The following is a 13,590-nucleotide window of genomic DNA, read 5'->3' on the forward strand; positions in this document are numbered from 1 at the left end:
TGGAGAAGACGAAGTGGGTCGGGGAGGTGAACAGGGAAGAGTGGATCAGAGAAGACATGGGATTTAGGGTTTGAGTTAGGGGTTGCGGGGAAGGGGAAAGGGAATGGGGGTTCAGGTTTTTTTTTTTTTTTTTTTAATATTTAAAAGATTTAGGTTTATTAAAAAAAAAAAAAAAAATTGCCACGTGGCAGACATTTGGCAGCCACGTGGCATATATGTGGCAGCCATGTCAGCACTTAACGGATCAATGGATGGAAAATGTAACGAAGGTATTATTTTGAAATAAAATTGTACTTAATGTATGAAAGTGAAATGTTTTGAAGATGTTGCAAATAATTGAAATAGGTCCCAAACCTGAGGTATGAAAATGTAATTTACCCTTACATTAATATCGGAAACTTTGATCAAACATTGAATTTCAATAAAAAAATATTAATAGTTAAGAACCGCATCCAAAATTCACTTTAAAAATTTTTCCTTTATTCATCAGCATCATTGCCCGAAATCATGGAAGGTGTGCATAGCATAAATTTTATTGCCAACCATCCCAAAACTAGGAAGCGGACTACTCAAAGGAGGAGGACAGGGATAGAGTCACTTGTACATGGAAAATAGAAAGGAACACTTATTTATGAATACAAATCCACATCCTTAACATTTTATTCTCCAAATTTAAGGAAATACTTGAATAACGGATTGGACAGTGCGAGTAGGTGTTATAGTGTGCCGACTAAAACCAGCCTCCCTGATAACATACTCCCATTCCTTGGCAGTCCTTTCTTTGCCTTTGGTACCGTTCATCATCGCAATGTCTAGCATCAATTTCACTCGTGTTAGCTTGCTGTAATCTTTCTCATTGTCTTCAACTACAGCATCTATGATTATCACCTTCCCTTTGTCATTAGGAATAGCTTCACGGCAGTTCTTAAGGATACGGATGCACTCCTCGTCAGTCCAGTCATGAAGAATCCACTACTCATCACACAAAAAAAAACCTTGTCAGATCTAGCCTGGCTCTAAATTACAACGTGCCTTGTTGTGCAAAAACAAAAACTAGAAAAAAAGACAATAAAGTAAAGGAGTAGTGCTGGAGGAACCACAATTTTTTTAAGCACATTAGTTTTTTTATTTTCATATATATATACTTACCATCATAACTACAGCATCAGCCTTTGGAATACATTTGAAAAAGTCACCTCCAACTTTCTCAATGCGATCGCACTCTGGAATAGTAGACACAACATGAGGAAGATCAAAGATAATGCCTTTAGTAATCCAAGGACAGGCCTTAACCAACAAGCGCGTCGTGGTCCCATTACCCCCACCAGCATCTACTATTGTCTCAATCCCTTTGAACGCCTCTGGACAACTTTCAAGCGCTGCAGGCACAGCTAACCTTGCATCACAGGCCATTGAATCATTGAAAGCCTTGCCGTGATCAGGGTTTTCCGCACCGTAGTTCCATAGGTCACTGCCATGTACTTCATCAAACACTGCATCGCTAGTGTTTCTTTGAACTTGGGTACTCAGGCGTAGATATGGTGCCATCATTACCGGATTACTACCCATCAAGAGCAAATCCACCATGCTATTTTCTGCCGATTTTAGTAGCCGGCGAGACAAAGGTGTTTGTGCATAACCATTGGAGCCTGATTGGGTGGGTTTTTCTTTGAATATTTTGCGGTGGACTAGTACCCTCATGATTCGGTAAAGGTGAGAAGGATCACAACTTAGAGCAGTTGAGAGCTCTAAGAGTGTCATGGGGCTTCCATGGTTTTCAATTGCTTCAGCTATTCCGAGGTCAATGGCACACCTTACCACCGCGATTTCAGTAAACCCGAACACATATTTCCACATCTCCGCCGTGGCCCCTTCCTCTTCCTCTTCCCATGTCAACTCTCTTTGTTTCTCTTCCATTTTTTTGTGTGTGTTTATTAGGCTCTAAGTTAGCACTATATATACACACAATATACACACAACTTGCTATAAGTTTCCATGCTCAACAAAATACATACGTTCAACACTTATGAAAAATCAATCACTTCCATTGTGATTTCAAATATTCAACTACCCAATTTCAATGTGTATTAAAGAAGACTTTGTCTATTACTGATTAATATCCTATTGATTTTTTTTTTTTTTTGAGTACATCGATATTTTTACATTAAGAGAATGAAGAGTTAGGCTAAGCTACACAATGGACAACCTAATTTAGTAATGAATTAGCCGTCTACAAGATTCGAACCTATAACCTCTCACTTTCAAGTGAAGATGAATACTAACATAGTACTGAGTGGTAATATCCTGTTGATTTTAGGCGAAGACTTCTCTGAGGATGCTATTCAAATATGGAGTTTAATTGTAGGCGAAGACTTCTCCGAAGTAGTAACGTCAGGACGACGGAGTCGAATTGTCAGAGAACGTTTGCGGTCCAGGATCAGCTCGAAACTTAAAAAAAACAATATATATATATGTATGTATGTATGTATGTATTGAGACAGATGTTTTGGGAGTTTTTACTCCTCAAGCTTTTAGTCTCATAGTTGGATAAGTGGTTTTGTAAAATTTATTTTAAAACCTTTCCCTTTATTTATTAGCATCATTGCCTACAATTAAACTCCATATTTGAATAGCACTATATTGCCCAAAAACATGCCCATTTAGATTAGAAAGGCTCATAACAGCCACAACAAGTTTCACAAATTTTCATTGCCAACCCATCCAAAGACTGCAAAGCAGACTACACAAAGCAAGACAAAAGGACCACAAAGTAATTTTAAAATTACAACGAAACACTTATTCAAGAATACAAATTCACATCATTAAATTTAAGGAAAAACTTGAATAACAGAATATTGGATAGCAGGAATAGGTGACATTGTGTCCTCACGAACAGCCTCCCGGCTCTTTTAAAGGATATGACTACAGTCTTTGTCACCCCAATCATAAAGAACCCCCTACAATCAATCAAATCGTCTGTGTATTATAACATGTGATTTTGTTGAGCATGGAAACTTATAGCAAGTTAATAAGAGAAAACAAAGTGCTGGAGGAACCTCATTTTTCATAATCACATTAGTTTTGTTGATTTCATATGTTCAACACTAGTGAAAAAAAATTCCGTCACTTTCATTGTGATTGTATCAAAGATTCAACTACCCAAATTTCGATATGTATTAAAGAAGACTTTGTCTTATTTGCGGGATTAATATCCTTTTGATTTTAGGCGAAGACTTTTCTTAGGATGCCTGAAGACCGAAATAGGATCGTCAGGACTCAGGTGTCGAATAGTCAGACCACGACTGTCGAAAGTCAAACAGTCAGAGCACGTTTGTTGGCTAGGATCAGCTCGAAACTACAAAACAAACAAGTGGAAACTTGATATAGGTTCAATTTTTTAAGCTAATAGTAGAAATAATCAAATTTATTAAAATAAGTTCAATTCCTTAAATCTTATTATTTTATTATCAATAATTATTTTTTCAATTATAAGATTTATTATAAAAATCAAATTTCTTCCTAATTATCTCTTTGATTAATTTTTTTTTTTTGTCCTTTCTTGTTCTTTATTCCATTTTAAACCTCATTTATAGATTTTATTTTTTATTTTTATAATCAACCTATATCACAGGTTAATTATATTTATCTATCTATATGACATATTCATTTTTATAATCAAGTATGATTCATGTGTCTTGCTTGTAGATATATTATGTTTTTTTCTACCTTTTAGTTAGGTTTCATATCTTACTTATAGGTATGATATACATTTATATATTTGTTACTTGAATTAGGGTAGAATGATTTGCAAATAGATTTATGTCAATATATTATTTTTTTTGTTATATGATATTAATTATATTTTTTAGGGTTGAAAATGCTTAATATTAGAAGATTTTAATTGATTTTTAATATTTTTAAAAAATATAAAATGAGCACTAAAAAATAAATATATATAATTAGGTAATTGGACTTACTCCTAAAAACCATCTATATTTTTTGACCTGGATCTAAAAACCCCAAAATACAATACTTATGTAATGAGACAGATGTTTTGGGAGTTTAATTCATAAAGAAATTAGCAAAAAAAGGAAATAGCCTTGTCTATAAAAAAAAAAATGTAAATACGGATGCCCATACTCCAAGGAAGAAAAGTTCTGAATAAATGCTATCCAGCTTGATTGATGGTGAGATACTCCCTGTCTATATTTATTCTATCAGTTATTCTCATTTTCTCTTTCACATTTTTCTCCTAAACAAAATAAATTTTTAGTTAGAAAATAATTATTCATAAATAGTCACTAAAGATATAAACAGTCTCTCAACAATGAAAAATTGTTTGAAGGTCGCCACCAAAAAGCTTTAGCGACCACTTTATATTTTCTCTGTTGTAAATTTTATTTTCAACATTTTAATAAACACATGTATAGCATGTGTACAATTAATAATCTCTACTAATTAATAAAACGCTCATTGTCAACCAAAGTCCTATGAAATTACCAGTTTAACCCTCTAATTAAAACAAAACATGAATAAGAAATGTAGGGCAGAAATGTAATTTCACACAACCAAATTTTGTCCTTTTTATTAAGTCTCATCTACATGTAATCCTAACATATCTCTAATTAAAAAATTAAAAAATAAAAAAAATAAAAAGAAAAATCTTCACACTCCCACCACATTCTCTATCACTCTTTTACTCTCTCCTTCTATTTCAAAAACAAAAATAAAAAATTTTCTCGCACACTTTGTGTGTACCCATATGCTAGTATTTATTAAAGAAACAAGAAATTCAAGAAAAATAGCCAAAGCGAAAGAGGTCGTTTGCTAGGCAGTGGGCAGTGATGGCCAACAAAACTGGAATTATATAGTAAATATTTAAGGGCATAATGGGCGAGAAAAATGGATTCCAAGTTCATCCATATACTTGGAATTGAAATACCACCTCTAATTATGGCGTCCAATTCCTTCAAATGAGGAATTGAATTCCTTATTTTGTGTAGGTCTCACCTTCCTTTTTACTTTCCAAGTTTAGTAAACGGAGGTATCTTGTCATTGGAATCCAATTTTGTATTTTAATTTCGATTACGGATTCGTAAGCACGTTATAAGAGTTGTTCCTGAATCTGAAAGAGGGCGCTTAATTTCAACTAAGAGGATGTTTGATTTCAACTAAAATTTGAAAAGTGAATCATGCCATAATCTAACTAGAGTTGAAGGAGAAAAGCACACTACATGCGAGATATATATAGAGTTGATTTGCTTGACATCAACTCATAAATTTAAGTTTCAGCATAGTCCATCACTAACGTCATCAATATTGTCTCAACTTAATTAACCATCTATTACTATGTATTGAGTTTTATCACAAAAGACCTCAGTGATATAAAGGTCATGCAGAAGATATAATGTTATTCTATTATCGCGCTCAAATACTGATTGATTTTCTTCTCGTAAGTTGCTCATTAGGGTTCCGATTCTGTCAAGAAAACTAGTCCAGCAGATATTGCATATGCCACCTATTTTGACGTAAAACACTTTCCTTTTGCTCAAATGATACCCTAAATTCTAAAGTAGATAAAATTGAAGAGCGAAAGTGGAATTCTTGATGTACATGTTGAAGTGTTTTTACTCCTCACATAGTTGGATAATTAGTAGTTTTGTAAAATTTCTTTTAAAATTTTTCCCTTTATTTATCAGCATCATTGCCTGCAATTAAATTCCATGTTCGCATAGCACTATATTGCCCAAAAACATGCCCATTGATTAGAAAGGCTCATAACTGCCACAACAAGTTTCACAAAATTTTATTGCCAACCATCCAAAGACTGCAAAGCAGACTGCACATAGCAAGACAAAAGGACCACAAAGTAAATTTAAAATTACAACGAAGCACTTATTTGAGAATAAAATCACTAAATATGTGTTCGTTAAATTTAAAGAAAAACTTGAATAACAGAATATTGGATAGCAAGAACAGATGTGACACTGTGTCCACTAAAGCCGCCTGGATCAGGATCCTCTCTCTTGAGCTAAGGATGAGGATCCTCTTAAGCAAGCTCATCAAGCCGTTTAAATTTTATCTAATGGCTACAAACATATGACATTTCTAAAAGTTATAATAATTGTAACAGTTGGATAAAATCTGAACGGCCCGATGAGCTTGCCCAGAAGAATCCTCACCTTTAGCTCAGGAGAGGATCATGATCCAAGCCTCCCCACACCAACCACCCACCCCATTTATTCAAGCTCCTTTCTTTGCCATATCTAACATCAATTTTTTTTTTTTTTTTTGGCAAACTCTCTAATATCAATTTTAGATTTGCTAGCTTCTTGTCTTCTTTCTCATTTTTTTTTTGTCGATAACGGCATCTATAATTATCACCTTCCCCCGTGTCCTTAGGAACAGCTTCGGGCACTTTTTAAGAATAAGAATGCAGTCATCATCACTCCAGTCGTGAAGAACCCCCTACAATCAACCAAATAGTCTGTTAATTATAAAATGTCATTTTGTTGAGCAAGAAAAGTTATAGCAAGTTAATAAGAGAAAGACAATGTAAGTGGCCCTTTACCATAATGATGGAAGGGTGTTGAGTCTTTGCATGACGACATAGGTTAAAACTCCGTTGGTGACTAATCTAATATATAATCAAACAAAATCTATCGTTAAAAAAAAAAAAAAAAAAAAAAAAAAAAAAAAAAAAGAAGAAGAAGAAGAAGAGAAAGACAATAATCGCATTAGTGTTGGAAGAACCATAATTTTTATAATCGCATTAGTTTTGTTGATTTCATATGTTCAACACTAGTGAAAAAAATCCATCACGTTCATTATGATTGTATCAAAGATTCAACAACCCTTTTACCAAAAAAAAACTACCCAATTTTTAATATGTATTAAAGAAGACTTTCTCTATTACTAATGTATCTTATTAATTTATGCAAACTGTTTTCTTCTCTCTGATCCTCAGAATAATTTGCATATATCCATGTTACCTTTTCAACAGAAGACTTTTCCGAGGATAACTGAAGTCCAAATTAGCAACGTCAGAAGTTAACAAAAAAACAGTAACGTCAGAAGTCGAATAATCAGAGCTCGCCTTGTACGACTTTTGAACGAGGACTTTTCTGAGGATGCTATACTCCAACTCTTGACGTAAACTCAAATTTTAAGCTCTAAATTTTTCTTAATTTGTTCTAATTTATGAGATAAATATGAGTTTTAATTAAATATTCATTTCTGGAGTAAATTTAGGTCAGGATTTCTTCGGATTAGCGGTGTTGACCCACCATATGTGTATTTTTTTAGTTTTATAGTTGTAAATTCGTTGAATCCAACTGCTAAGATCTAATATCACTAATACAAAAACATGTTTACGCGACAGAGTAAATTTCGTCGCACAAAGTATGTTTCCGCAACGCAAAACACAAAATGTCCTGCAAATGCCGTTTGCGCGACGTTTTGTGAAACGTAGGTGCACCTGTGTCGCGCAAAGATGTTTTGCACGACAACAGTTTTCATCGCGCAAAGTCAATAACTTTTTTAAAATCACTTAACCAATTTGGGAGGCAGGTATTGTAATTAAGTATTCACTTTGTTCTGGCAAATCAACTCGCCCAGCAAGACAACATACCTTTAAATAATTGTAGCTTAATTCACAAGAAACCAATTATTTATTGCATAACATTGTCAAATGTGAACCAGCAGAAGAATTTCTGTATTAAGTAACATTGAAAGAAAAATAGTAGATGTCCGGACCGAGTGCGTACGAGAGTGAGACAGATATAGTACACAAAAAAAACATTTTAAAATAAAAACTAAAAGCAATTCAGTAATTTTTAATATTTATTTTTGTTTATTCTCCCTTCGATCTTCATCAACTCTTCCATCCTTGTCTCTGTTCCTTTCTCTTCTTGTTATTAAAGAAAAAAAATTAATAACAAACATTATCAAGATTCAAGGTGCTAATTAAACCATCATTTTTCTCAAGAAAAAAGGACCAAGTAAAAAAAATTGATACTAAATAGTTTCACATGAAATACAAATGCTGAGATAATTGAAGGGAAATGTCCTAGTTTGCACATACCACCACATCACGGCTCTCAAGGAAAACAGAGATATTAAAAAAAAAATAACTTGCGCGACGCACCAACCAACACGTCACACAAAGTATGTTTACGCGACGCCCCAACCAATGCGTCGCACAAAGTATGTTTGTGCGATGAACAAACTGTGTCGTGCAAAGGGTTTTTGTGGTCCACTAGTATAAATATTTTAGATTGATGATCGAACTAGTTCACTGTATTCATATAGGATCAAGGAGTGTAGTTGTAAAAAATCATCAAAATCAGAGTTAAAACTACAGTTAAATCATGATTTTTCGTTTATAATCGTCAAAAAATTCTGTCCCGTTACTTGATCTCCGAATATTTGTTTTTTGCAAGTTTTGGCGTATGCGATCTCGAAGTATATACAAACAAGTTTGAGGGTTGGATCATTGAATTTAGTTTTGTAGAATGCGTATCTCATCAAAACAATAGATTCAATAACACTTCTAGTTTATTTATATTTTTATTAAGTATAACATAAGATTTTGTGGTATATAATAGTGTAAATATTTTAAATTGAAGATCGAATTCATTCATTGTATTCATATAGGGTCAAAGAGTGTAGTTGTAAAAAAATCATCAAAATCAGAGTTAAAATAAATATTAAACAATGATTTTTCGTTTATAACCGTCGAAAAATTTTGTCCTGTTACTTGATCTTTGAATGTTTTTTTTTTTGTGATTTTTGGTGTATGAAATCTTGAAGCATTTACAAACAAGTTTGACGATTCAATCGTTGAAATTAGTTTCGTAGAATGCATATCCCATCAAAACGATAACACTTAAAGTTTATTTATACTTTCATTAAATATAACATAAGATTTTGTGGTATCTACTAGTGTAAATATTTTAAATTGAAGATCGAGTTCATTCATTGTCTTCATATAAGATCAAGGAGTGTAACTGTAAAAAATCATGCAAATCGGAGTTAAAACTACCGTAAAATCATGATTTTTGGTTTATAACCGTTGAAAAATTTTGTCCTGTTATTTGATCTTTGAATGTTTGTTTTTTACGATTTTTGGTGTATGCAATCTCGAAGCATATGCAAACAAGTTTGACGATTGGATCGTTGAAATTAGTTTCGTAGGATGCGTATCCCATCAAAACAATAGATTCACTAACACTTAGAGTTTATTTATACTTTTCATTGAGTATAACATAAGATTTTGTGGTATCCACTAGTGTAAATATTTTAAATTGAAGATCGAATTTGTCCATTGTATTCATATAGGGTCAAGGAATGTAACTATAAAAAATAATCAAAAGTTAAACTACCGTTAAATCGTGATTTTTCATTTATAACCATTGAAAAAAAAATTCTCATTACTTGCTCTCTAAATGTTTGTTTTTCGCAATTTTCGGCGTATGCGATCTCAAAGTATATACAAACAAGTTTGAAGATTGGATCATTGAAACTAATGACGCTTCCCGACTCGGATTGTCCACTAGGATTTCAAATTGAGTTGTGCTGGCCGACACCTGGAAGGTGACGAAGCTATAAAGTATAGTGATGTGGAATATGTGAATAAATTTAAACCTAAAAGTGCCTAAATACGAGAGTGTCCTGTGAGCGGAAATAAACTCATTTCACACGTGACGTTAGAGAATAAGTAAAGTACATTAGAGTGGATTGAAAATCATACCATCGAAGGTAATTTCCAATACCAAGATTTACCACAAATCCTCATCGATATGAAAACTCTGCTACTAGAACCTAGAGGGATAAAAAAATAAGAGTGAGTGGGCCTGAAAATAACGCTTTAATAAAGACCTTTTAAACGTTATAATCCTTCGCTGTAATACATGTATAGTTTGCAAGAAATCATATTATGTATAAGTATGAAATCAAATGTAAATCAACAGTAAATCCAGGAATATTCTAAATCACTACATATCTGCAGCAGTATATATATAAAAAATCAGGTGATCATCAATCTATGATAACACACGAGTCGAAGTTGCCTAACGCAACCTGTACGACTCATAAATATATATAAAAAATCAGGTGATCATCAATCTATGATAACACATGAGTCGGAGTTGTCTAATGCAACCTGTACGACTCATAGGCAACCTGTACGACAGTGTCGGAGTTGCCTAGTATTGTAACTTGTACCACAGTGTCGGAGTTGCCTATTATTGCAACATGTACAACAGTGTCAGAGTTGCCTAATATTGCAACCTGTACGACAGTGTCGGAGTTGCCTATTATTGCAACCTGTACGACAGTGTCGGAGTTACCTATTATTACAACATGTACGACAATGTCGGAGTTGCATAAAACATATATATAGTCAAGCCATAACTCAATCATTTCAAATAATACCACAAACTCACCTGAACTTACCTGCTTGTCTCGCGTTCACCTTAGCACTTCCAAGCATTCACAACAATTATATGCAGATAATATGCATATGGATATGCCATGATGCAATCTAAAACTCAACCATATCATAGTATTTTAAAATATATATTAACATGGCATAAAATGCATAAATCAATTTAAAAGCATTTGTGAAACTATCAATCATATATATACTATAAAAATGAAAAGACTCACTCACCTGAGGTCCGCGCTATGACTCCTTAGCACGAATATCGAGACGTCACGAACGATCATCACCTAGAACAAATATTGAATCACGTCTCAGAACTCTTATCAATAAAACACGTAACTTACATAAAACACATCCCAAGGACTTTCTAGAATGATTTGAGACCCATTGACCAAAAGTCAACCGTCGGTCAAAGATTAACGGTAAGGTCCACAACCCTACGCAACTCAATCCGGAAGCTTTGTACCTCGGATTTCCGATCCGTAACTTCCAAAGATCCTCATTATGATTCTAGAACAACATCCTACAGTTTCGGAACGATTTAACGGTCGGATCTTCGCCAATTGCTAAAATTAAGTGGTAGCGGATATTTTATTTTACAAACTTACAAATCTGATTCGAAAAGATCCATACATCGGATTCCCGATCTGTAAGTTCCTATGGTCCCAAATATTACGTACTATAAGGTATTAATGTTTGGTGACGATCCAACAGTCCGATCATTAATTCATGCAAGGACCCCGTGACGGCCAACTAGGTGGTCAACTACGAAACTACATTAAAACATTGTAATTTCACTAAACGGATGTCAAATATAGAATTGGAGCATCCAAATTAGCCAAAGATGGTCAGTGGGGTCTAGGCCTACGCGTTGCCGCACGCGGTGGTTGGCCGCCACAGTTCATCAGAAAAATTCCACTATTTCTAAAAATTCTCAAATTTTACAGAAATGAAGATCTCAAAGAGAGGAACAATTTCATACTGGCCACGAAGTCCAAAAGTGGACGGAAGATGGTCAATTTTGCCCACAAAGCAGGCGGGTGCCTAAAGCTTCTCGGCATCAATTCGTCGTCTACGGTGGTCCAACAGGGTCAAGGTTGGTTGAAATTTTCTCCTGGGATGATGGGCTACAAAGCTCAAGTGGTGGCATCGGCCATCGGTTTGCCGATTCACAGGAAAATTGAAAAGAGTAGCCGGAGCACTGTTGATTTTGTCAACTTTCGTGGCTTCAAACCACCACATACCGTGGTTAATCAAGGTGGTTCTTGGGTGGGTTTTGTAGAGGGGAATGAGAGCTTTAAGATGGTGGTGGTGATGTCGAAAAACTCCACCGGAGTTGGCCGGAATCGGCTTTGGAAAATGGGAGGTCGAACTGGGTTGTGTGGTGTACACGGGTTGAAAAGGAAAGGGATGAGGTTCTTCGCTCTCCTTCCTAATTGGCTGATCCCTTTCTCTAATTTCTGATTGGTCCTCCTTCTAACATATCTAATTGCTTGCTTAAACAAAATAGCCGATTAGTCCCCTTATTATTGCTTAAAATCTTATTGGTTTCTTTCCCACAAGGTGGGAGTTCAATTTATTTATAGCTAAACTTTAAATAACCAATTTCAAACGTCTTATAATCCAGAGTCAAACGGCTTTTGCCTATGCGTTCGTGGCAATGATTACTACGCAAATACTCCAAAAGAATGACTCATACATCTCTCTAAACAATGGCCAACGGAAGTCAAAATCCTTGCCTCTAGGGCATTTTCGTTAATTCACGCTTTTAAAATTTATAAAACGTAAAATTAGGGACAGGTTGTCACACTAATTTTGTAGAATGCGTATTCATCAAGTTGAATGATATATATATATATATATATATATTAAGTAACTTTAAATTTATTTATTTTGTACGTATAATACTTAAGAAATTGAATGGTATGTATATTTATTAAGTAGCTTTAAATTTATTATTGTAGTTTGAATTGGGTTTTTGTTAGAAAAATAGATTATTGTGGGTTTTATGTAAAAAAAAATAAATTTGAAAGGAGTAAAGTCACATTTTAGTAAATTTTATAATTTTTTTAAAAATATATATATAACTAGCGCGATGCGACAGTGTGGTCGTCGTGTATTGGATACATGCGTCGTGCAAGGGGGTAAAATTTTGGTTCTACAATTGTAAAAATTAGGCGCTCTTTTGAATTGGACAAAATGGCGTAAAATTAGGCGCTGCAATTTTCAATTGTCCTAATAGCTCTCTTTCACTCGGTCTCTTGCTTCCCTTTCTCTCACTCCGGTTGTCTTTGTCGTCCTTCATCTGCCACTTCCTCGAGTGATTTTCGAAGATGATGGACATCCACGTCATGCAATACAGTGCATAAGGAATTCCTCGCCATTACCCACCCATCGTTAGACGAAGACAAAGGTAACTAGGTAATTAGGGAACCCCAATTATCATATATACACTTAATTTAGGGTTTTATTTGCTGTTACTTTGTTTTTAATTTAAGTGTAATTAGGGTTTTATTTGGTGAGTGTTGCAGGAATCTGTGTTTGCTTTAATCCTAAATTAGGGTTTTATTTGAAAGCTCTGTGTATATTGAAAGCTTTGGTTGCAAATCTGTGATTTTTTTAATTGGTTGCGGGGCAAATGCAAAGGTAATTGGGCTCAGGAAAATGGTATGAAGGAAAGCTCTGATATTAGATATTGCTATTATTATGAGCTAGAAACTACAGTACCCTTTTGTTCCTCCTCTGCACACTTTTTACAGCTGCTTATTAATCACTTATTAATAACTTAACATGCTTAGCAAACCACTCCTTTGCACACATTTTACAGCTGCTTCATCTTCAACATTGTACCTCATGGTCCAACTTTTGGAAGTATCTTCACATAGCTTGTTTTAGTTTTCAGACTACATGCTAATTAATGTAAGATAGAACTTGTAGAAAGTGGCTTGATTTTGTGCATATTTAGCATAAGCAAAACCCTTGCAAAAGATGGCATATAATTAATAGCACAAAGATGCATCTCTTCTGGTGTGATTTGATTACTTACTAGCGTAACTGAACCGGCGATGATGGGGTTGATTAGGCTTTGTTGTCTTGTCAAGTCAGCCAAAGGAATTTGTAATCCTTTTAGAAAAACATATGTATAT

At 34.3% G+C, this 13,590-nt stretch overlaps 1 protein-coding gene across 1 annotated transcript; it reads right to left on the bottom strand.

Moving 5' to 3' along the window:
- Positions 1 to 605: 605 nt before the first annotated feature.
- LOC125468774 (acetylserotonin O-methyltransferase-like) lies at positions 606 to 2,014 on the bottom strand. Its single transcript, XM_048565233.1, has 2 exons — positions 1,150 to 2,014; positions 606 to 972 (listed from the first exon to the last, which is right to left on the bottom strand). The coding sequence occupies exons 1-2, from the start codon at positions 1,915 to 1,917 to the stop codon at positions 673 to 675; spliced, it is 1,068 nt and encodes a 355-aa protein (XP_048421190.1). The 5' UTR covers positions 1,918 to 2,014; the 3' UTR covers positions 606 to 672.
- Positions 2,015 to 13,590: the final 11,576 nt, after the last annotated feature.

Source organism: the organism of the source record quoted next, unplaced genomic scaffold, assembly GCF_019419815.1.
Source record: "Pyrus x bretschneideri cultivar Hongxiangsu unplaced genomic scaffold, Pyrus_bretschneideri_v1 Contig10, whole genome shotgun sequence".
NCBI lineage: Eukaryota > Viridiplantae > Streptophyta > Magnoliopsida > Rosales > Rosaceae > Pyrus > Pyrus x bretschneideri.